We start from the raw sequence: 25,221 nt of genomic DNA, 5'->3' as shown, positions 1-25,221 counted from the left end.
ATCCCAATAAACACCAAGACTCAAACGAGCTGGCTTTCTATCATATTCCATTGTTTCATGTCATGTTTTCATAACACATCACATCATTCTCTTCTTAATGGTGATCACTGAAGACCCACAGGGAGACTTGAGGCCTCTGCTTGAAAATAATCCCAGAAAAGCATGTGTCCTCACAAACTATCTTTTCACATCAACCTTCTCTTGTGTGGCATTTAGTTTAAAGGTTTGCCGTGTTCTTCCTTGTTTTTCACCTAAAATGCACAAAAACTACAGAATAGATCAGCTGAAGTTGTTTCAACCTAGCATGCAGTGCAGGGTTTCAGGGACGTTCAATGTTCATAGCAGTTATTGAGCTTGATATCCAAATTCTATAAAATCGAAGGTGGATTTTAAGCAGAAAGATGTTTCCAAATGAAATTTATGAAAGTGTTTACACACTTCCTCCTCATTCCTCATTCAGTGTGTGTGTGTGTGTGTGTGTGTGTGTGTGTGTGTGTGTCTCCCACTATGTGTAAGTCAAATAGTTTATGTGCCAAGAACCAGCCTGGTGTTCCAGCTCGTGTCACTCCCTGATCCCTCACGCAGCAGTGACATCAGTGCTCCTGTTTTAGCAGGTGAATTGGGGGGGCAGTGATTATCTAATGCCCTCAAAGAGCTCCCAAGAACCTCCTCTAATATTTAGCAGTGTTGTGAAGAGGTGGAGCCACGTACTCGGAGATAGAGCAGCGATGTCGTGGCTGCTGTGGGCGTATTGCTAATTCTAAGGCTTCTAATTCTTTCGGCTGCAAGGCCACTGAGGTAATTAAGATTGGACAACTGGGCATTGCTCTGCAACATGATCAACGTTCCTGCAGCCTAATGATCTCTTCTTTAGGCCACACAAGCTCCTTTCGTAGCTTTTAGCTTGTAGCTTGTACTGTTTTCTTGTTGTCATGCTGGATGGAGGAGGGGCTGGCTGCAATGGAAAGGTTCCTGGTAAGATTACGTTAAACTTCAGTGTCTCTGGACCAAGCAGTGCCCCAATTAGACTCCAAAAGCTTCTTTAGCTTGTCCTTTTGCTTGATTGGCCTTTGACCTTACCTGGCACCCACTGAGAGGAGGGAGAATGTGGACTGAACATACCTGACCAACAGCTGCCTGTGCTTCACAGCGCAGCTGACACTTGTCAGCAGAGAGTGTTGGAACAGTTTTAGGATTTATAGCTAATGCAAGCAGATGGACCAATCAGAGAGAAAGCTGGATTTTTGCATTTATATCCAGCAAAATCTGGGTGCCTGTATAAGAGGGGACAAGGTGAGAATGAGGGTGAAGCAAAACCTAAATGCTGGACCACCGGGACAGTTGTGTTGATGAAGGCTGCTGGGGTTGAGAGAGGAGGAGGTTTTAGTAAGGGGCTGCTCCAGAGTCCTGCATGGCTTAGGATTGTCCAGGTCTTATGGGGATTTCAGGGTAATCTGGATAAGGACAGAAATATCTTGAAGGTGAACATTGGAGAAAGCATCCAGCTTCTTGTCATTCTGCCTTCTGACTCATGTATTTAACAATACACACAGTGTCAGGCGGTACAGAAGGATTGGTCTTTTAAAGAGGCTAACCATCAGTTTAGCACCTGGAGATCACTGCACTCTTCATGAGCTGTGTTCTGACATTTCTTATTTTTTTATGAAAAAATAACCCTGGTCATGTTAGTGTGAGATTACCACTGTAAAAGAGAGAACTGCATTACATACTGGAGGTGAAAGCCACGCTGCCCAGTAGCACTGACCTCCACGGGGGGGGGGCAGCTGCTGGGCCTGCACTTCATCTCAGAGGTGCTAGCAATACTTTAATATCACGGACCAAATCACTACAATACTATGAGGTACTGAAAGGTGCCTGTTTATTCAGTACCAGGTTGTAAAACTGCTTTGGGTGGAGAAATGCCGGTGTGCTGAAACATAAAACTGAAGAACTGAAACTGACAAGTTGAACCAAAGTTTTTGTGAATCGGTTCATATTTTCATGTTATGTTGTTAAAACAACATTTATGAAAATGTCAAGGGGCTTAAACTTAAACCAGCACATTTGCAATGTAATATGTAGTGTAATTTTCATTTTCTTAAAAAGGATTTTACCAGCGTCATAAAGTACCGTTAAGGAATCAGCATCAGTAAAAAGTACTGGTGCAAACATTTCTCTCTCTCTTATTGCTGGATATCACTCAGACTTTAGTGAGCGAGCACCAGCGCTATCTTAAGTCTGAGTGCTGGTTCCCAATTTACATCACTTGTCTCGCTGACAGGTGGAGAGAAGCTACAGCAGAGCAGCGGCTTCTATTTGCAAAGTAGAACTCACACGCACTTCGTGGAAGCCGAACTGCTCAGAGGCTGGTGTGAGCGGACTGCTTGCAGTCGCTGCTTCAGTAAAATCACTGATTTTGTAAAGGGAGTCTGGACTGACTGACATGAAACAGTTGAAAATGAACTCTTGAAAGGAAGCGTTGCAGCAGAATGAGGTGCCCTGGAGCGACATGCTGTGATGGGTCGTGCTTTTTATTATTCAAATATCACTGGAAGCAGGAATTCTTCAGAAATGTGATGGTTTAATGAAGTCCACACCGGCGAGCTCAACCACAACTAAACACCAACAACGTTTCCACTGATTGAAACAACTAGAAAGCAACTGGGAAACTTCAGCTCTCCTCTGCTGCAGCAATGGTGCCACGAGAAAACTCAGCTGCTCTGCTATCAGTGCTTGTCTGGTGCTGGCCAGTCACTGGTATAGTCATTGAATGCAATTGTAGCAAATGTAGCAGGTTCCTCTGTCCCATGACACGTCCTTCCAACAAGTTGAATGAAAATCTGGCTCCTTGTTTTTGCATAATCCAGCGAAACAGACTGAGAAGTGGAACCTTCCTGGCTGAGGTAACAGTAAAGCACTATATATTTAGCTCGTGGTATGATTTTTAAATTAATTACCAGTCTCAGGACATGACGTCACCCCCCTGCTGTTGTACTCAGCTACACGTTGCCACTGGAGTCTCAATCTAAGATGTTCCAATTGGTCAGGCTCATACTGAGGTGTCTGTTTGGAGTCACCACAATGCAAGCGAACACAAGATGGAGGAGGTTTTGCATCTCCTGCGATTTTGAAAAATCGCAGGAGATGCAAAACATGAATTGACGTATGGCGATGTGATCTCACTAAAACCTCTTCTGTCTTTTTGAATCGAAATCTGAAAAGTCCCCGCCCTCAGCTCGGTCATCCCAGTTTGGCAGCGTGCTTGTATGCAGTGACGCAGCAGTGAGCAGCACTGTGTCCATGTTTAATGAGTTCTCTCTCTCTCTGGCTTCATCTCTGCCTCTCATATCCCTCTAGGCCAGCATGTGAGGGCTCTGAGCACACGGCCTTACCCTCGTCACACAGCCTCTCGGTAGGAGCTGCTCCGCCACCAGGCCTCAGTTACTCTCCTTGGCACAGTGACACAGAGATCACATATACACTGGCGCCATTATGGGTATGCAGGCGGGCCTATAGGCAGCATCACGAGCTGAGGCAGGGCTGCGTGTACTCTGATGTCATGTACAATATTCAGTCATTCAGGGAGCACGTGTTGCTTCCTTGGAGGCCAGATAGTCCTGTACTAGTGTTGCTTTGCTGTGGTTAGCAGTGAGCATATCCATACTCCTTTTCCTCCCTTTTATTCCGTCTATGTTGAGCTGTCGTGGACCAGCTGTTTACACATGCTTTAGTGATATCTGAGGCAATGCTTGCAAGGTGAGGAGCACGAGTGAGAAACAGGGACAGGTCAACAAGGATAAAGTAACCAATCCATTTTCTGCAAACTCTGTATTTTTAAACCGCAAGTGTCATTCAAGGTCGTTTGGGACTGAATTCCAGCAACCCGGTGTCTTCCCTCTGGGTGTACATTCCCGTATGCTTGAGTTTCCGCACTATCCGGCGAGGTGAGAGGGATGTCAGTGCAGACAGAATAAAGGTCGAGGCATAGTCCAACAACAATGAAAGTGCATGTGCCTGTATTGTTTAGCATGACTGGTTTGAAGGTGCTGTATCTGGGAGGGAATCACATGGAAGAGGTGAACACTGCAGTACATTTACAGGGAGTACTTCTGTGTAAACATTTCATACAGCTTCAGTTCTACCTGTGGGCAAATTAATGATATTTAACTTCGCTTCCATGTTGCCTGAAGTCCACCAGGTGATGCATTTTACTTGTTTTTTGTCAAATCAGCTCCCCATCTCTGCAAAGTCAAACCTCCACCACATCCACAGCAGCGCCAGCAGGGCAACAGTCATCCCAAGTGCAAGAGACAGTTGTTTGTCACAGACAGCAGTGTCACAGCAGCCTGGGAGTGGCCTTGGATGGCAGCAGGCCCAGTGCATTCTGGTTGTTGTAGATTTTCTGCCCCTAGTCGCTGTTTTCAAAATGATTTGCATCAAGTTTTATTTTCCATCTTTCCATCAGTGACATAATTCTTTAAATTGCCAGTCCACAGCTGTTGGGCTGTTCAGTTGACACTACAACCTCGGCTTCTCCTTTGGAAGTGTAACAAAGAGGTAGAGATTATTCATGCATGTCAAAGAGTGAAAAGACAGGACAACACGAGGATTAGGGAGGAAACTCGGCATAGGGGCTTTTTTTTATCTTTTATTTTTCCAATTGGAGGCAGCATTGCCATGGGATGATAGGTTTATACCAGATTACATCACGTCTGTCTGTACTAACATGACATGACAGATGGCGCTTGTCCATGATGTGATATAAAATCATGTAACAGCCTGGCAAACAGATAGCGGGGAACTGTCAATGGAACCTTGGTGGCTGTGTAGCGGGAGAGAGATCAGACACGTGACGTGACCCCTGAAACACACATGTTCATGCACACGGGGCTTCATGATGCCATTGAATCATCACACCCACGTAGTAGAGTTCCCTCCTGTCTACGTTCCCTTCGCTGTTCCCCCTAACGGAACACATTATTTGTCTTTTGGATAAAAACAGCCGTAAATTAATTTAATGATCTGTTATGAGGCCAGTGCTTCACAGTTGGTCCCGCTGTGGGATCTTCCCAAGATCACGTTGGAGAAGGTTTGTTCTTTTTTGTTTGTTTGTTTGATTTTTTTTTTGCAAATATTATTTATTTGCCGCGAGTCTTAAAGTAAAGCTCTTATAAACTGGGAGCGCCGGAGAAAGGAAAAAAAGGATCAGCATCAGGCCATAATCATCATAATATTAGAATCCTAATAACAAGATGATTTTCATGTTATAACGATATAAATGATCATTTTAGAGCACACGTTTTATGTGAGATAAAGATGAATAGTTTGTTGAAACAATAAGTTTGTACGTCATATTTACCTGGAAATCTTGTTACAACAGCCTTAACCTGTTAGTTACTGATCAGTTTTCCTCCTCTGGGTTGGTATCAATATGCGTCTGTACAACGTTCTTTTTGGGTGTTTGACGAGTTGTCAAAACTTACTTTAAAGCATGTTTTTAAGGATCTTTTAAAGCTGTTCTAAACACAGGATGAGCAATGAATCAAAATATTATCTTAATATGGCCAAGTGCAACATCCAAATCACAGGAAATGGAAGTTTTGATGAAGGTCAAATGTTTCCCTAAACAGTTACAGATGAAGCATGGCGGTGCCACAGGGACCCGGCACGTCTCCTGGTGCTGGAGAACAAAGTCCTTGGTGCAGACCCCAGCAAACGTCACATCTTCATAGTTGCTGGATTTTCGGTTTGAAAATGTAATGCGAAAATTATAATTCCCCCTGAACGATTGAGTTAAAATTCAATTGCAGCATCCGTCACAATAATTGCGATATGATAGTGCTGATAATATTCAGCCCCATTTTCACACTGTGAACTGTTCAATTGAGACATTTGTTGGTAGATGGAGGAATCAGGCTCTTAATCTCATGACAGCTGAACACCAGGAGGTGAATAAAACATCCAGTTGAATATAACAGAATGCATCTTTAAGAGGATGCTCTTTAGCTTGCAGGACATGAAAAGGTTTCCTCTTTAGTGTGCTCAGGCAGAGTGAGAGAGAGGGAGGGAGAGACAGAAATCCAGAGAAAGTGAGGATGTTCAGGACTAACTGATCCACTGTGGCCTAGTTTCCCTCAGCCATGCCAATGACTCAACTAAAGTCTTCTGCTTGGCTGACTGTGGCTTGGTCACTGTGGATGGGACGTGTGGAAGGAGCCAGAGCACACACTGCTGCAGTTCTCTCAATGGATTAACTGCCGTCACAACATCGCCTTAGACTGATGCCGAATTATTTATTTGGGTGGGAGACTGGACTTATTTTGACTCGACCTGTCCTGATGGCAATCTGGTGAATCGAAGGCATGAGGAAGCAGAAGCTCATGAGAGACAGAGGAGATATTTATTAGGATAACCAGATGTACTGTACGTGCCGCTGAGGCGATAACGACGCCTCTGCCCTAGTTTTCTTTTGTTTGATTAATCACATTGGCAGGTCAAATTAATGCAAGTCCTGGCTCCAAATGGACATTTATTATAACCCAACTAAAAAGACACTCTGAACATCCAGCAGCGTGTGTGGCGGGGATCGATGCGGTTATTTAATAGCTGTGCCTGTGATGATTCAGCCGAAAGGCGGCCTGCTCCAATTTGACACTTTTTAGGCTTTACGTTTTGTATTGTATGCAGTTAGTGAGGTCTCAGGAGCACATCATCTGAGCTACTTTCTTATTTATTTAGAATTTCAGTGTACTGTCCAGATTTATTTTTACACCCTGAATACTGGGCTCCGAATATTTCAAACTCCATCAGAGAGTCTAGTGTTCCACTCTCATCCTTTACTTGACATGTTAACATGTTGTGTGCTGGTGAGAGCTTGTAGCGTGCTGAAATGTTTACTCCCTGTGTTGAGTTGTTGCAACTTTGATATCTTTTATGTACCTTGAGGGATTTGATGATGATGGTTTTGTGGTGTCACTGGCGTGTGGGGAGGGCTGGTTGAATAATGGTGAGGACGAGCATGCTAGCACACACCTCTATTATGTCCTCTGTCAGAAACACAGGTATATATATAATTTTCTTTTGGTATATACTATAAAGGTATATGTTGTTCTTATTTGACACTTCATGTATCATTTATTAATTTTATGAATGTGAAAATGAAGCAAAATGAGACTTGTGTGTAACTGGATAGAGGAGAGTGACTGAGTCCAGGTGAAACTGGTGCGAAACCACATTGTTGTCGATGGCTTCTGTGCAGATCTGTGGGTCCTAATGTAAATGGCCACACATGAAAGGGAATTATTCTCTTTGAGGTAACACGCACAGCATGGGCTGCTAGTAGTACTATCTGAGTGGCTCAGCGTGGGGTGAGGTGGATGTGTCACACGGTGCCATTTAGCCCATCACTTAGCTCTGCGTGAGGGAGTTTGCACATCTGTCTGTCCCTCTATCTGTCTGGTACATAGTGTGCATCTCACATTTGTGGCTGGGGCAGCTCCCCTTAATCGGACCTAATGAAGAACATTGATTCATCGCCATTTGATTCACACCTTTAGACGGAGGCGGATACACAACTGAGAAATCAACATCAACACTTTTATAAGAGGAAGAATAACAGATCTCCTGTCACTGTTGTATTTTTAGCTCTGCATGTAATATTCTACTTAACCACATGGGGAAAAGTTTAAGAGGCGGGGCAAAGTGACACTTTGCGGTATCGGAGTGGGAGGGAGAGAGAGGGCGTGTTCAGGAATCTTGAGATTGTTAGTAACCAGGACAGCCGTGACCGTTTTTTTGTTGTTGTTTTTTTCCCTAAGAAGCACAAGCAGAACAGGCATCCCAAGATTCCCAGCATCCTGGTCCCAGCTCTGGGTTGGAGGAAGCTGTTTACTCTTTCTATCTCTCACTGCTGACGTCGGCGCACTGAACAATGTCATCCAATTTCCTGTTTTTCACTTTAGTGGAAAGCCACTCTCCCAGTGTGTATGGTGCAGCGTGTATGTCTGTCCATGAGTGTGAGACAGAAAAGCTGGTGGGCTGGAGGAAAGGAGAGGAGAGGAGGAGGAGATCCATAGGGCCGGATACACAGGGAGCAGGATATAGGGTTAGAGGCAACTCCGCTATGTAAATACATTAAGTGTATTGAATAAGAGTAGCAGGATGCTGCAGACGGTCCTCAATGAAGTTCCACCGAGCAGCTCTGATGTGGGCTAAACACTCACACACGACATGGAAAACTGGACCGATCTGCAGGGAACTATACCTTCAGTCGTTTTGGGATTTAATTTTAATAAATCAGGGGATTCACTGTCACGCTATGAACGCAGGTCCGTCCACGGCTGTTTGCAGGCAAAGAAATCTAACAACTCTTTGGATTTGCATCAAGTTTCAAACACCAGTAATGTTCAATCATCCGCTGGAATGTTAGAACCGAAGAAAAACAGCTTCTATAAGCCATCTCACTGATATTGACTTCACTACCCACAATTCTTAATGGTATCAGTGGTCTCTCTGATTGGTTGAGCTTGCAGTCTCCATGGGAATATTTGGTGAACTCGTTGTTGTCGGCCATTTTGCGTTTTACAAGTACTTGCGATTATTTAAAAGGACTGTTTTATCGTGGCATAATTTCCCTTTGTGATGAGAAACATGGAATATTTTAATTTCTATATTCATTGACGTCAGTTACAGATCAGCTGGCAACAACAATAATGATCAGAATGTAGTTATTTTAAACAATGTTGGATCGGAACCGTCATTTGCAATAGTAACTAGACTAGTTCCTGAACTGAGTGTAAGGATGTCTTGTAGCTGTGCTCTTTTCTCTGCTTTCCTGGTATCTTTTTGTGCAGAATCAACTATTTTGTCATGTTTCATCTGCTTGTTGGTTGGCTTGGTCCCAGGCTTAAAAAAATTTTGGAAACAACAGTGGAAGAATTGAATGGGAGATTGGCGAAGATGAGCCATCGCTGTTGGGCTGCGTGATTCTGAGAAATTTCTAAGTGCAATGATGTCGTCTGATATTTCAATTGTGGCGTGATTTGAAATGCAAACATGGAAGTTCCTAGATCCATCATTGTCATTAAATAGAAACTCTCATTAAAGGGATTATGGTGTGATTGTTGTGGGGATCTGTGCCAAACACAGAACTTTTCTAACCTCAGAAGAATCTGATGTGCAGGACGTCTCTGCAGCACCACAATATTAAATCTGAAATGGTGACGACACACAATTAGCAATGAACAAATTTTGACCTTCCTGTCATTTGAAAAATGCAGCTGATCACATTTTTAACATGCAAAGCTTGGTGCGGCATCAGCCTCACCTGAGAGAGCTAACGTCTCACCCGCCGAAGCGTGCTAACATTAGCATTTAGCTCACACGTAGCAGCTTAATTGCAGTCTTGCAGAGCCACAAGCACTGTGTCTGCTCCCTGGATTCCAATACTAGCGAGGGTGGATTACCAACCAGGCAAAATGGGCAACTGTCCAAACCCTGATAATCATGTTCATTGTGTGTCAATTAGTGTCCATTCACAGCCAGACTGGACAGGAGGAACCGTCCGCCCCCCCCCCCCCCCCCCCCAATTTGCTTTAAGCACCACTTCCAGAAATAAGAGCTTGCACTTAAAGTCACCTGTACTATCTTATAAAACAACCAGCCCTTTTTTATTTCTATTTCTGTTGTGTGTAACATGCCACATATCCGTGAGTAGGGTTCAGCTCAGCGAGATTCATTAAGCTAATCAGTAAATACCAGCTAGCATGTACACAATACACAGAAGGAGGGAGAAACGAAAGGTCAACATGGGCCCAAAGTGCATTTTTGCCTTGGTCCCTTTGTGGGTTAATCAGTGTGTAGACAGTAGGAATTGCAAATACTAGCGATAGTGCCGGGGGATATTACTACACAGTGGGAACGTTCTGTGAAGAAATCTCACCACATGGAAAATTTATACACAGTCACATGTGAATAATTATTTAATTTTAAATTTTCAGCATTTAATTTTTACTTGCAGTTTGCTCAGATTTTTGACAAAGAATTTTGGTACAAGTCATGTTTATGACTCAGGCAAAATCTGTAAATGGTAATGAGTGATGGGAATGTGTATGACAAACACCACACTGACAAGAATTCATCACGTCCTCTCTGAGCACTGCTGCCCAGACCCACAGCCGTGTCTGATTAACAAGATACAAGATTACAAGTGGTGTCTTAGCCATAGCGACAAATATCCCTGTGTAACTGGTACAACATAGTGTATAGCAAGAAGGCAGGACATGGACTACGCTGGCACACACACACACACACACACACACACACACTAGGCCAGCATTACAGCTTGCCTGGCCTACATGCTCACTCACTTCCCCAGCCTTGTTTGCCTCTGGTTGAGTGCCAATATGATGTTTGCGGGATGCAAATGCTCAACTGAGTGATTCATTGCAGTGGGTGCACTGTACTAGAGGAGCATGTTGCCTGACGAGGCTGGCACACTGGCTCTGTGTGTGTGTGTGTGTGTGTGTGTGTGTGTGTGTGTGTGTGTGTGTGTGTGGTAGGTGGGCTATTCCAGTTACACAACCACAGTTGCATTGGTTGTGTCGGTGTCAGTCAGAGAAGGAAGTCTCCCTGGATGGAGCGCTGCATACGGCTCCACTAGGCTGCAGCTAGCCGGACGCCCTGTGGCCGAACTCGTTACATCAAAGCCCTGACCTCAGCTCCTTCGCTAACAGTAAAAACATGATTGTGTGTGTGTGTGTGTGTGTGTGTGTGTGTGTTTGTGTGTGTGTGTGTCTGTGCTTGGTGAGGCGAGTGCAGCTTCTATCTGTGGCATTTACCCAGCAGTGGTTCAGAGAAGAGAGAATGTTCTGTTTCACCCCAACAGTTAAGTGAACGTCTGGGTTGAATCTTTTATCAAACCTCTGTGTAATTGAAATCAGGTCTGACAACAGGAAAACTTGCAACCTTCTTCAAATGCACAGATGGTGAAAGGTGGAGGTCTTGATTGCTTGAAGGCTCTTCAAAGCTCCACAGACATCATGGTGTTTAAGCAGTGTAAAGGAACCACAGACCCTGGTGTGTGAGGATTAACAACAAACAGAATTTGATGACGGTAGATATTGAGCTCACTCATTGTATCTGATGGTTGTTGTTTTTTTTAGGTAACAATACAAATTGTAATGTAAATGTCCACACTTTAATCACAGTAACACTAATATACAGTCCTAACAGCCTCACATGTATTATTGCTTGAAAATTCAAATTTGAGTTGATTCCTCTGCCCAAATAAACACTGTCCAATATTGTCCAAGTTATTACCTTTTATTTTTCATCTTCTTGCTCCATCTTGGTCTAATATTTGAATACTTAAAGACAAATCGTGGTTTGATTCACCTTTGTGCTTTGAACTGGACAGGCGTCATGGCTGGAAGGTAGCCCGGCTGCCTGGTTTGATCAGTTGTCTTGGATCAGGATACTGAACCTTTAGTAGCTGCCAACCTGAGCCACAGGTGCTGGGTGGCCAGTGCAGCCTTGGTGCCAGACCCAAGCCTGGATAATTCCCCATAATAACCTACACCAAACAGAATATGTGGATCAATGATCAGCTGTGGAAGCCACTAACAGGAGCAGCCCAGGTGCAGAAGAAGCGCCCACTTGAGCACTTAGACACTCTTAATGTGTGCGCACAAATTGTGTACATCTTATATGCCAGTCTTTACCAGCTGGCTCAACAAAAGGAACAAATCTGAATCCCACTTAAGTTACCAAACAGTTACCATAAGGACTTGATCCACAATCCAGCACACTGTTTGTCACGCTATTTCTGTAAAGATGTCAGGAATGAACCTGTAACAGCATGATAATAAATAAAATTGTTATTTAGAAGAGGATTTGTGCTTTCATGAGTATGACAAGGCATTGCTGGAATAGAGTGCGCAGGAATGAGTCCTAAAACCTGGAAGTAAATTGGAGTTGCTGCACGTTCTGCTCCCTGGTCTCAAATTCAATGGGTTTTTTGAATGAGGTTTTGGTTAAATGCCTGAAAGAAGGTCTGCGGTTAACACAAGCTTCAGATACTTCAACATTTCTTTCTGCAACACAGAGGACGACAGCAAATACAGAGCTCGTGAATTTTTAAGCTTTTAAGAGTCTTAAAAATGGCAGCTAACAGAAGCTACTGAGTTGGTTGTAGCCATTAAATGTCGTCAGGTCAAAACCAGAAGCACAGAGCTGGTTGAGGTGGTGCGGAGGTGGGATTCGTTCATAGTGTAACGTTAGCTGTGCTTGTAACGTTTGAGTTCACGGTTTCAAAAAATCTGTTCATTTGTGAAGTTTATCTCACTCAACATAAACAGATGAATAAACTTCAGTTCAGCACAGAGCGTATCTTCCCAATAATCCAGCAGCAAATGGGACTGTTAATGATGCTAACTTCTGGGCTGGCAGGCATAAATGCATCATCCCTGTGGTGTCTGTAGTTGGTAAATAATCTGAAATGTCACCCAAATACATCTCTGGCTAAGCCGTGTCAATGCTATGACACCAAACGTAGTGAAGTAAGACAGTTACGCCTAAAAAAAAAAGATGACTCAGCCTCTCTGGGAAACGATATCAGTGTGTTTTGATGAGCAGAGTTACTCAAGGTGACACAAAGAACTACTTTTTTTTTTTTCTTTACAGTTGATTGCAACAATGATATGTTACTTTTAATGGATTAGGTTGAATCTGCTGCTACTCTATTTTGCAGTGGATATGATGAATCAGATCTGAAGTGTGTGTGTGTGTGTGTGTGTGTGTGTGTGTGTGTGTGTGTGTGTGTGTGTGTGTGTGTGTGTGTGTGAACGCAAAATATTGAGCGAGAATCACCCAGAGTCATTTGAGGATGCTGCTGCTTTAACCACATTACAGCTTAATTTTATTTGGGACTGGTTCTGAAGCATCTAATAGCTGAGGATTGTTTAATTAAATGACTTAAACTACTTTTGAAACATTACACCATTGTTGCTGCACATTTGCCATTTTGTTTACCATTGCTTGCAGTTGCTGAAAAAATACCAGGAACTTCGCTGCCGAAGGGCATTTGCACGTCTGTATGTCTGTATTGAATTACCATGCGCGTACACACACACACACACACACACACACACACACAGTCACACACACATGCCCACTGTCTCTCCTGTTCAGATGAGTTTATCATGCGACCGTGTCCTCGTGTCTGTGGAAGATCAGATCATCACAGAGCATCCGCGGCCCGGCTCTATACCACTGCTTGTTTGCAACAAACGGCCGAGTGTCATGATGACGTCAATTTGGCTACAGTGTAGGGTTAATCAGCTTTGTTCCCCCTTTGTTGTTTCATTGAGCTTGCAAAAGGCTTACACTTTAGCCAGAAGTGATTTACTGCTGCCTGCCATGCTCAGAAATTCCTCCCTGTATTCCCCCTCACATGTGTAGATTGTTTACGGAGAAGAGGAATTCTAGAGGGATGGCCATCCACAAGGGGCTTGGTCGCTATGGTTACTAACCCCTGAGCTGGGTTCCATTTAGCAGAAAGGAAGCTAAATTATTTGCAGACAGAAAAGAATTTGCTCATGTAGGGAAAGTTTAATGAGTTGAGTCTTCTTTTTTTTAAAATCATTTTAACAAGCAGTTTAATTATATATGTGAATTTTAAATCAATGCATGGTCAAACAAGTTAATAGATATTAATGCATTACTTTATGTTGTTCCACTTGATGTCCTGGAGGCCCTGGGGTCTCCACTTTGTGCCCCGTTACTTTCAGCTTTCTTCATGATCCATCATTTCAATTTGTAAATATTGCCAAATACACAAGAGCTATGGTCGTGTGAATTGATGTTGATTGGGTCAAATGTTGTCACGATTTGTAGGACGTTATTGCGGCGCAGTGCAGCAGCTTCAGAATGAACGTTGGCGTGTGGTGATGAATCGTGATAACAACACTGTTCACACTTTGTTGTATGAAGACAGAAACGGAGAACTATCTAGAAGAGGCCAACTTTATGGTGAACGGGGCTGCGGTGATAGAGAGCAGCAGGGTAGACGGAGGGCGAACACTGAGACTCCCACCCTCTCTCAGCACCAACTTCAGTAAAACCTGATTTCAGAGAAGATTTAGATGATTGAACAATGTTGTCACACACGTTTGGTTTTGTGAATGACGTTTCGTTGCTGTGTCAGCACTCTGTCTGCCCTGCTTCCTACTAGTCGCCTGCTTTTACAGTTAGCAAGTGTTAACACTAATACTACTTAATACTCGGTTCTATGTTCTTAACCCTGCTGTGACCAGTGCTCAACAACATCGGCTAACATTAGCCACAAGTTGCAATGATGTCAAAGAATTTCTAATAAAGTTCCTGGAAGGTTCAATGTTCAATATACCAAAGGTTTTAACGGCAACATTCTGAGGATGTTTTTTGGGACTTTTTCGAATCTATAATCAGTTGCCCCAGCCAACATTTCTGACATGTTTTTGTAACTGGGTCGACCCGTCAGTTTCTCAGCTGTCCCACCAGAAGTCCCAAACAAAGTCAATACGTTGAACCCATGGGATTAAAACTGAAGACAGTCCTGCTCTCAATCATCTCAACGATGTTCAGAGCTTCCCAAAACTCTGGGTCATAGCATGGGCACAGCTCATTTGACCTGATCTATGGAGCATCTTTGGAACGGGCCAGACGCACTCTTGCATCAAAACAAACTAGTCGCACGACTCAACTTGTTTGGCCTCTAAACCGATCTTTGACGCAGCTCATGAAACATCGCCAGTGGTGCTGGAACATGATTTTGCTGTGGCTGTGTTCTTGCCACTGTCACCTTGACCCAGTTAGCTGGGGGCTAAGCTAGCTGTAACATCAGCTACACCAAATTCTACCGCTTGTTTCTCTCTTCGTCAGTCGCTGTATTTTTTTTAATCAGTTGTTGATTTAAATGACAATTATTAAGAATGTGAATGAATGTAAAGGTTCTTACATGTACAGCAGCACCTTTTAACATTGTTTCTGGGCTTCACAACACAAATATTCTGTTACTTCAATGAAGCACGATTCCCCTCTCCCTTCTAGCCTAGTTCATATATTTGGTTTGCGGGTGTTTGAATTTTAGACCAGTTTGGTTATGTAGAGGCTCAAAGAGACTCTGGGTATTTTTATTGCAGAGACTTCATGACAAACAATGATACGTTTCTTTTATTTAGCAAACGAATGAAGCTTTATTTTGAATTTGTCACCGTTACCACCTGGAGGCCACAAGAGGGGTTTTGCGCTGTTTTGCTCGAGGGGATCAGATCACAAGGATAAAAAAAATTAATGAAAGGGGAGAATAGATTATATTGCAATTATCAAAATTATCTTTGCGCCCCCAGCAGAGGGGTAAGTGTTAGAGGTCGTGTCAATTAAAAAAAAAAAAAAAAAAAAAAAAGAGCTTGAAATGTGAAGAGCAGAATAAGAGAGTAAAAGCCTTCTGTGTATTTCTAATCCTTGTATTCTTCTTGTTATCTTTCAGACCACATTAACAGAGGTGCAATTTGGACCAATGAAGTTATTTAAAGACCCGCTTCAGGTACTGTGAAACAAAGCTGAACATCTGAGTGGTTGATGCTGATGTGGCTGCAGACCCAGTTTTGTCCTGGACTGGTACCTGTGGCAGGATCGCTGCTGCAGGACTTTGCCCTGGTTTTAAGGGTGTGTGTGGAGCAGAGTTATATTGATCGATGTATTTATCATCAACTCTTTGGATAATGTGTCATCAGAGGTGACAAGTCATGATGTTTCAGTACCGTCAGTCACCACCACCTTCCTCTGGTGTTGGTCCATCAACACCGGGTCCGCTTGGTCAACCATCACCAGTTAGTCAGTCTGGATCTGGAAGTCCCCCAGGATCTTAGCTGGGTCCTTCTCCACCACCTTAGGGGGGTCCTCCATTCTGACCCTGGGACCTGCAGCCCAGACTCAGTGCAGATGTTGCTATCAACCATTCCGCCACTTGGTTCCGGTGCTCCATGGAGGCTCTTCCTGTCTCAGAGGGATCTTGGCCCAGCCTGCTCCTGGGATCCTGTCTAGTGGTCTGGACCCAGACCTCTGTTGATCTAGTCCTGTGATGTCATAAATAGTGCCTCTTTTCTGTCTTTCTGTGTGGGGACGGCATGGTTCAGCGGGAGACTGGACTTCCAGCAGCCAAAGGGTCGCTGGTTAGATCCTCACTTCCCCTGGTAACCTTGTTGAAGTGTCCTTGAGCAAGATACTGAGACCCTAATTGCTTCTGATGAGGTGGTTGGTGCCTTGCGTAGCGGCGTCCACCGTCAGTGTGTGGGTGCGTGAGTTTTTTGTGTGTGTGTGTGTGTGTGTGTGTGTTCTTGTACTTGCTACATATTGAGGACTAGTATACCTATTTAACCAACAAAGTGGGGACATTTTAGCCAGTCCTCACTTCTTCAAAGGGCCGTTGGAGGTCAAGACTTGGTTTTAGGGTTTGAGGTTAGAATCAGGTTCTGGTTAGGTTTAGGGTCAATGTTAGGGTCATGCAGTCAGTGGAGATGGTAGGTTTAGGGTCAAGGTTAGGGTCATGCAGTCAGTGGTCAATGGTTAGGGTTAGGGTGAGGGGCTAGGGAATGTAGTACGTCAATGAAAGTCCTCACAAACTAATAAGTAGAAGGGTGTGTGTGTGTGTGTGTGTGTGTGTGTGTGTGTGTGTGTGTGTGTATGTGTGTGTGTGTGTGTGTGTGTTTTGGTGAATGAGATGACGGACTTCAAGTACCAGGAAGGTAGAGAGGCACAGTTTACCGTTCCAGTCCAGCCTTCTTCATCAGTCCCGTCTTTTACCCCCCCATCCTCCTCCTCTTCTTCTGCACTGTTGGCCTCTGGCATCTTCAGACCCATTTGGCTGTAGCCCTCACCAGTCCTCCACCCTCCCTCACTCTCACGCTCTCTGCAATGTAAGGAGCTGCCTTGTCTTGATATCAGCACCCTTTAGCTCCTTTGTGTGTGTGTGTGTGTGTGTGTGTGTGTGTGTGTGTGTAAAGATAGATAGATAGATAGAGCTGTATATATATATACATATACAGCTATATATATATATATATATATATGTATGTATATGTCACATAGAATAATTTGATAGATTTTAAATTTGATTTCTTTATTTCCAACTTTTCAACTAATGCTCTTAGTTGAATCAGTGCTTTCGCCTTTCTCTACTGGAGATAATGGATATTTTGACATACTCTGCTGCCTGTGGTGATGAATAATTTAAGGATGTTGCGTTTGCATACTGCTGCCTCTTACCATCACCAGATGATCGCACCAGTTTCACCACAAAACTCAAGATCAAGCTTTATTCCAGCATGATAATCACCGTCATAGGGCCTTTAACAGTGATCTGGAGACTCGCTCCATCCATGAAGGAGGTATAAAGTAGTAAAGGAGTGTTTCCCCCTATCTATCAGCTGCACGTTATGAAGTCACTGAGAGTGTGGAAGGAGTCAAGGAAAAGTAATACATCACACATCCTGTACTTTAATGCCATGTATAAGTGCGCAGACTAAGCTTTATGGTCTGATGCGCTCTAGTGTGACTGCAGTATGGAAACAAGGTAGAGAGATATCCCCTTCCTGTTTTTGTCACTCACAGCTGATCCTCCTAACTACTCCTCTTTTTTCTGGGCTAACAGGATCTGGCCAGGCCCTGCCTTTCCAACAATGACACTTTCTAGACAGAGCAGTTAGACTCTAACAAGACACAGGCTACCCCCTTGAACTAGTGGTTCCCCTGTTGCTTCTGTATGACGCCACTCTGCCTCTTCCTCCTGTTTATCTGCTTGCATCGAAGCGTATGTAGACACACGTTCACTTGAAAGTTCTGCGAGCTTGTTTGATGTCTCTGTCCGCTGTGACTGGGTGGGTTATGACTGAGAGAGGCATATCTGTCCAGCCCCAGACAACACTCAGCCATCGGGAGAAAAGACCTTATCTCAGCCTATATTAGCCTGATCCTCCACAGCAGCTGGAATGTTGACTTTTCTACCAACATCCCAATGTGGAATTCTGATCTAATTCCCTCTGCGTACTGAACACAGCTTCAGGACTCAGTAGTGATGTATTTATGACCTGAAAAATATTCTATTGTGTAACATGGTTTGCATTAGTAACGCCTCTCTTGGGCATAAGCCTCTGGCCTGAGGCTGCATTTGCTACTTAGAGCCCCACCAATCTTCATAATGAAGCAAAAGGACTAGTGTCAAAACCACCAAGCCTCTGTCTCCTCATTGTGTGAAGGACAGCAGCTCTGGTTTTCTCTGCAAGCTCTCATCTTTGTGCCCTAACTCAATTTTATAGGTGTGATGCAAATGTAAAACTGCAGAACAAACTTTCCATTCTTTACGTTCATTCTGCTCCCTGCCAACAGTCGGAGATGACGTCTGTTTGAGAGGGTGACTCATGAATCTACTCTTAGTGCGGCACTGCTCTTGGAGGCAGGCCTAAATCTCTGGTCCACTATTTACGCAAGTAAGGGGTAATATGAAAGTATGCTGGCAGAGAGGGAGCGTGCTCTCCAGTGACTGTTTGACGGTAGCAGCAGTCCTTTCTGCCTCAGGATTGGCAGACCGGTGGGAGGGGACACAGTCATGGCCACCTCAACTAATTGTGTCATAGATCATGACAGCGGACAATAAAATCTCTGATGCATCTGAGTTTGAGCTGGGGCTGATCAATCAGGGCATATCCATCGGAGGCCTGAGGTCACAGTCGTGCCCTTCCTGCAGGCTGATTAGTACGACAGGCCCAAATGAGCATGAATGCACCAATAATGACTTGACAACTGTGAGCTGTTGATTCGGAGGCACTTCTGCTGCAGCTCTCCTCTCTCTACGACACGTCTTCACCTCCGGGTCGGAGGCAGCCTGGGAGCAGTTGTGTCATTTTCCTTTGTCATGTCAGTCAACCCAGTTTCTCTTTTGCGAAGTTAAATAGAAGAACAATCGGAAAGTATGCAGAAATGCAGTTATAATAATTCAGAAGCAGATAATTAGGATCTAAGTGGATCATTACTGCTGAAAGAACAAACTTCTCGACTGAGCAAAGGTAATAATAATCAATAACAATTCTGAATTTTTTGTTCAAGTAATTGATCAGGCATTAATGCCAAAAAAATAAGTGGTTTGCATTTTCATACAGTATATATAAAAAATTTTGAGTTTTTCTTTTTCCTACGCTTAATATCAGTGCAAACAGAATATGAGTTCAACCTGAATGAGTGCGTGGACGAAACATGCAACCTGAAGTTTTTACTTGGTTACCGGGAGGTAATGATGGGGGAAAGTAACTGATTCATTTTGCAAATAATCAACAGATGTGTATCATATCAACTCATGGTAATAATTTTTTGGATTTTTCCAAGTGTGTCTGTTGGCATAAATAGATTTACATGTTTGTTGTCTTATCTGATTGTCTGAATGTCTTGATACGACACGCATGTGCATATACATGTCTGACAGGTGACACGTGACATTTTTGAATATTTACAGTTCTCTTTTATTATAGCAGTTTATAAATCACTTTGAAACAGGTTGTTAATGAATGGAAATTGAGTTTATTGTGGTTACAAGTAGTGGTGTGACATTGCAGGAGGTCAGACAAATGTGACTCAGTTGGCTACATGTGCTTAGTCATCTCTCCTTCTGCAGGTACTTTTAGTTTTTGCCAAAGAGGACAGTCAGAGTAATGGCTTCTGCTGGGCATGTGAGAAGGCCAACTTCAGGTGCAGCATCGCGCGGACGCCTGAGTCGGCTCTCGAATGCTTCATGGAGAAGCATCACGACCTCGTCATCATTGACCACAGACATTCCAGACACTTTGACGCTGAAGCACTATGCCGGTAGGACAGCATCCGCATCATCAATGAGACTTAATGATGTATATGTGTGTCTGAGCTGGGCGAATGTCTCACCATAACCAAGTCAGAGGAACTCAAGAATACCCATCACACACACGTTACTTCTTTAGAGCCAACAGGTTATTAAATGCCTTTAATTACATAAAATCTGATATTAGTTTAGTTGTTTTCATCTAATTCACATCTAATTTGATTTATTTTTTTTGTCTGTTCGTTTTAGCAGTGACACTTTGTTGCCCCCCCCCCCCCCTTTAGCATTTGTTATCATGGGAATTTGTGTAGAGACGTGTAATGAATGTTAAAGAACACACTGCCCTGTCGTTGGAAGCATATGCTGGTAAATGTTGAGTGTTTATTGATGTTTAATATTCATCAGCATATTAAGCATCAATAAACATCGATTACCCCACACTGCATTACAGTGTGTTATGAACCATTTCAAGTTCATGTACTGCTAATGTTGGTTTAGCGATCTGGGGTACATGACACCGGTGCCTGCTGGACATGTGCTAGCCATTCAAATGAATTTTACAATGAACGATGTGGGTAGAAAGTCCAGTGCAGGCAGGTTGTCATGGGCGAACCATGAATGGAAGGCTGCCTTCAGGAGCCAGCTGCACCCAAACCAGGGACGGGAATAGATATCAATGCTAGCGATGCGTCAGTTTTTCAGTCCAATTCGCTGCTGAGTCAATTCCTGATCAGTTGTCAAAGTGGAAGAAAAAGTCAGACCCACACAGGTTTTCACCTTGTTCATTAATGCTGAATGGGAGAACGGTGTAGGAACACCGTAGAACCAAGGTTTGAATATCTGCCTCTCACAGTTGAACTTCTTTTCTTTCACACACGACATCATTGAGTTGCCAGGAGCAACTGTTGAAAACGCTGATAAAAGAAATTGATAACCTCAGAGGCAAACAATGAGGATTTCAGGGTAACGGTGCCAATTCCTTGATAGATTTTGGTGTTTTATTCACATACATGAACCACTGACAATAAACGTTTTGTTGCTGGGTTGTTGTTGTTTTTTTTGGGGGGGGGGGTGTCAAACCGTTATGCTATGGGCGTCAACATTAGGCATAAGATGTTACAGGTGACTCCGGAATGAACAAGTAAACATGTAAATATACAGCTCATTAAGTTCAACTTGATCAAACTAATACATCTTAATCAAAGGAAGATTTTGGGGGGGGGGGGGGGCGCATTTTTGTAGGCTATTTTGTCCATGGAAGAAAACAAAAACAAACAAAACTGGAAGACCAGCTTAGCAATTTACAGCCTCGTAAAACTGACTATTAAAATAAACCGACTCCTCTCAAACTAGCATTATCTAGATGGAATTTTTCAGTCAGCAAGTGTGTGTGTGTGTGTGTATACACACACACATATATACATAGGCGTATTTATGTACATATATTACATGCGTGTGTGTTCTGAAGTTGTTCTTTTCTGATGAATGAATGTCCTCCTCAGTACTTCTGTGTACCCCCTGACATGGTCCCTTTGACTGTGCATTGTAAACACAGTTTCATAGTGACGTTATCCAGCCAATGACATAGTCCACAGTAGATGGTACCAGTGTGTTATGTGTGTCACTGTTTACTTGGTGTGATTGTGCCACTTTCAGCTCACTAGTCCTCATCACATGACTACTAACAGAGTCCAATAACTGAGAAATGAGTGGTGCCTGCCCATACCGCTCTATCTTTAGCATTTGCCCAAACAAAAAACACATTTAAAAACATTCATTTTCCCTGCCTAGCGTGTATGTTAACCCTATTCATTTTGGCCGATCCATATGTTCAGTGTACACGCACAGGCTCCGATGGGGAACTAAAGGGCCTTTATGACCACTGGCTGGGAAAAACCACAGGCGGATGAGTGGCCCTGTACACTGCATTCTTTCAGAGGCCTAGGCCGGCTCACAGAGCTCCACCACTGGGCTCTGCCTGCCCGGGAGAATCGGAGCGTGAAAAACTGAAAAATACATTGATTTGATGCCATGGGCTTTTCCACCAGCCTGCTCACTGGCTAAAAGGCTCCCTCTGTTTACATTCAGGTCAATTAGAGCGGTCAACTCTTCAGAAAACACTGTGATAGTCGCCGTTGTAAAGAGGTAGGTACAACTCGCTGACCCCCTCTCTTTCTCTCTGCTCTTCCTTGTTCTTTTCTCCGCTGGGTTTTTTAGTAGCTAATTATTGGGAGTACTGTTGAAATTAAAATGCCTGACTCAGTGGTGGTCTAGAGGCCTCCACCCTGTCATATGGAGAAACCTATGATGTTCTCTAAACAAGCATTTGTCATGGTGACGGTTGTGTGCTAACATGTGCTCTCTTTTTAAGGCCAGACAGAGAGGAAGCCTCTGTGATGCCTCTGATCAATGCCGGCTTTAATAGGGTGAGACTGTGTGTGTGTGTGTGTGTGTGTGTGTGTGTGTGTGTGTGTGTGTGTGTGTGTGTGTGTGCGTGTGTGTCCCTTTATAGTATTACTGTTTGAAAATGTTATAATATACCTGGTGTCAGTTCTTAGTGGAGGACAGCTGTTATAACTCTTGTTGAGTTTGCTCAGGAGACAGATGGCTGAATCATTGCCACTCAAGGCGGGGAAGGCACCAGAACGTATCCTGTAATGACACTGATTTGAAAATTGGATTTTAGTTGACTGTGTTGCTTGGTGCTGCCCTCTGACCCTCAGAGATATGTGGAGAATGTCAATATGATGGCCTGCTACAATGAACTGCTACAGCTGGAGTATGGAGAGGTGCAGGCGCAGTTTAAACTGAGGTGAGTCGTCGACTCAGGTTTTGCGTTCCTGGTACAGATACATGGTACTTTATATAGACCTGGAAGAATACTGCACATACAGAAAAAAGAAAATACTGGCACTTAGGTCCAATTGAGATTATTGTGATATAACAAACAAATGGTGCCAGGAGGTTGCTTGCTGGGTTATCAAGAAAAATCATTTTGAAATTTGTTTTTCTTAACTGTTTACACTGAACAGAAGAGTACACTCGTTAATGTGTAATTAATCATCATTAATGCCCAGTTAAGTGTTAGTTAACGGTCAAGTGATCGTTTTCTAACAGTGTTCATGTTACCTTTACATGTTGCAGCAAAGGTGGAGATGCTGTTCGGAATGATGATTGAGTTTTATTTGCTTTCTTTATCATTTCAAAGGCTGAATCGTGATTCAGTCGATCGTGCTGTACAAACTGTAATTTTAACATGTGCTATCTGTGTCTGACTCTGAATGTTTGTTGTATATAGTAACAATGACCGGTTGTGTTCTCTCACCAACTCTACAAGGGCTGGAAATGCTATTTTCACAGCTCTAGAACAAAGCCAAGAGGCCATCGAGATCACTTCTGAAGATCAAGTCATTCAGGTGGGTTGCAGGGAAATTTGACCTTCCAGCTGTGTTGTTGGGATGAACAATGAGTTCTAGCTCTTCTCGACTCCTTCCTCTTTCCCGCTTCAGAGCATGTCGATGTCTTGCAATCAGGAGTGACTGCTGTGATTCCTCGGAATGCATCTGTTTGTTTGCATCAAAGTGACATCGCACTGTGGTTTCATGTGAAATACATGTTTTTGAACTTACACGAGCAGCAGGTGTGTCCGTCGTTGGGCCCTCTGCTAAGCATGGCACAAGATGGCGCTTGGTGATGTCCAAGCCTCATTGCTAGTTTCAGGCCAGCGTAAAATGATGTTTTCGCTCCCGATACCTTCGCCCGTTAACAAGCTAATGAACTTGCTAGCCTGCACCAGCGGTTGCTAAAGATTGTTAATGAGGCTGGTCTGGTGCATCCAGGGTGCATTGATACTTTGGGACTCAGGAAAAAGTTTGTGCCACAAACCAAGAAGAGGAAGGTCTTTGGTCATCGGCCGTATGTAGCCAGTTAAAGGGCGCATCAATCAGACGAGCAGGTGCGCAGCATTGCTATTGATGCCCAGGAGCGTGTTAACACTTCCTCCCAGGCCTGCTTCACCTCCGAATGGCCTCAGTGGATGCCTGCTGCTCCCTTATATAATGTGTGCACGCGCCTTCGCCTGGCGCATGAGGAGGTCCGTTCTTCTGATGAGAAGCCCTCGCAAGCGCCTGGCGCCACAGATCACTTAAATAGGTCCCTTTGTGTCTGTATTCATCGGGGAGTTCATCCTCTCATCTCTTCCTTCACAGTACGTGAACCCTGCCTATGAGTCCATCATGGGCTACCAACAAGGCGAGCTGATAGGGAAGGAAATAATAGAAGTGCCTAAAAGTGAGAAGAATAAGCCTGATCTCCTTGAAACGATAAACTCCTGCATTCGGAAAGGAAAGGTAGGAAGAATTTCTTATCGGTATTTTAGCCGTGGATCAGTTTTTAGTGTGATGAACCTTTTGCCAGCAATGAAATGCTACATGTGAAACGACTCCATACGCTCTTCCCCGTCGCATCATCACTGTAGATATTTGCTTTTGTGCTGCACACCTGAACCCCTGGTCCTCCAGCAGCTCTGTTTTATGTGCATAAGTCCAGCCGCTGATAACTGGGCTGTAATCTTACTACACAGAGAGCGAAGGTCAGTTTCAGACAGCCTAACAGCAGGAAGGGTCTTTTTAAGCTGCCACTGCAGCCAGTAGGTGGGGGGCACATGAAACAAGTGCACAGGACTCCAGGAGTGCCTCTCCCATCCATTAGAACAATTCTCTGAAATACTCTGACCCAGTCTGCCACCTCACATGCACCACAAAGACCAGCAAGATGATCTCTCCATCTATGCGATGATTAGAATTTCCTACATTAGTATTTCTGCAATGATTGTGGCTTATGTTCCAGGAGTGGCAGGGGATTTATTATGCCAAAAAGAAGAACGGAGACAGCATTCAGCAAAATGTGAAGATCACTCCTATAGTTGGGCAGGGAGGGTGAGTGGCTTTGCTAATGAAAAATGTGCTTTCTAATAAACAAATAGTGTCTCGAGATCATATGTGAACGAATAACAATTATATTCCTGTTTGCATCTTCTGTCATTCACAGAAAAATAAGACACTATGTGTCTATCAACAGGCCTTTAAATGATAATAATAAGGTGAGATGTGGCCCAATGTTGTTGAACGGTTGAAGAATGAAAGAATCCTGCTTGCTTTATTCACATTCTCTGTTTTTATGCTGTAATTGTTCTTGATTAGTGTGTCGACTGCTGACACTAAATACTGATTGGACACTGGTCATTTACCTTTTATTGTGCTTTATTCCATTTATGGTTGTTTATCTACTGTATCAAGTATGAGTCACTGTTGAAATGTTGCGGTACACTGACTACAGCT

At 43.7% G+C, this 25,221-nt stretch overlaps 1 protein-coding gene across 2 annotated transcripts in view; it reads left to right on the top strand.

Annotated features, from left to right (window-relative positions):
* Positions 1-25,221, top strand: part of pde8a (phosphodiesterase 8A) — a 53,317-nt gene that overhangs the window by 12,321 nt on the left and 15,775 nt on the right. For both annotated transcript variants that reach the window (XM_086225153.1, XM_086225147.1), the window contains 9 exons: positions 15,527-15,583; positions 19,703-19,893; positions 21,971-22,027; positions 22,254-22,308; positions 22,606-22,694; positions 23,220-23,298; positions 24,091-24,231; positions 24,731-24,819; positions 24,932-24,983. In XM_086225153.1, the coding sequence (XP_086081279.1) occupies positions 15,557-15,583; positions 19,703-19,893; positions 21,971-22,027; positions 22,254-22,308; positions 22,606-22,694; positions 23,220-23,298; positions 24,091-24,231; positions 24,731-24,819; positions 24,932-24,983 (780 nt within the window). In that variant the 5' untranslated portion in view covers positions 15,527-15,556. The remainder of the gene's footprint in view (positions 1-15,526; positions 15,584-19,702; positions 19,894-21,970; positions 22,028-22,253; positions 22,309-22,605; positions 22,695-23,219; positions 23,299-24,090; positions 24,232-24,730; positions 24,820-24,931; positions 24,984-25,221) is intronic.

This window comes from Aulostomus chinensis, chromosome 2 (genome assembly GCF_037954235.1).
Source record: "Aulostomus chinensis isolate RoL2024-O1b breed Wild chromosome 2, RoL_Achi_v1.0, whole genome shotgun sequence".
In the NCBI taxonomy this organism is placed as follows: domain Eukaryota; kingdom Metazoa; phylum Chordata; class Actinopteri; order Syngnathiformes; family Aulostomidae; genus Aulostomus; species Aulostomus chinensis.
This window is presented reverse-complemented; position numbering and strand designations above follow the sequence as displayed.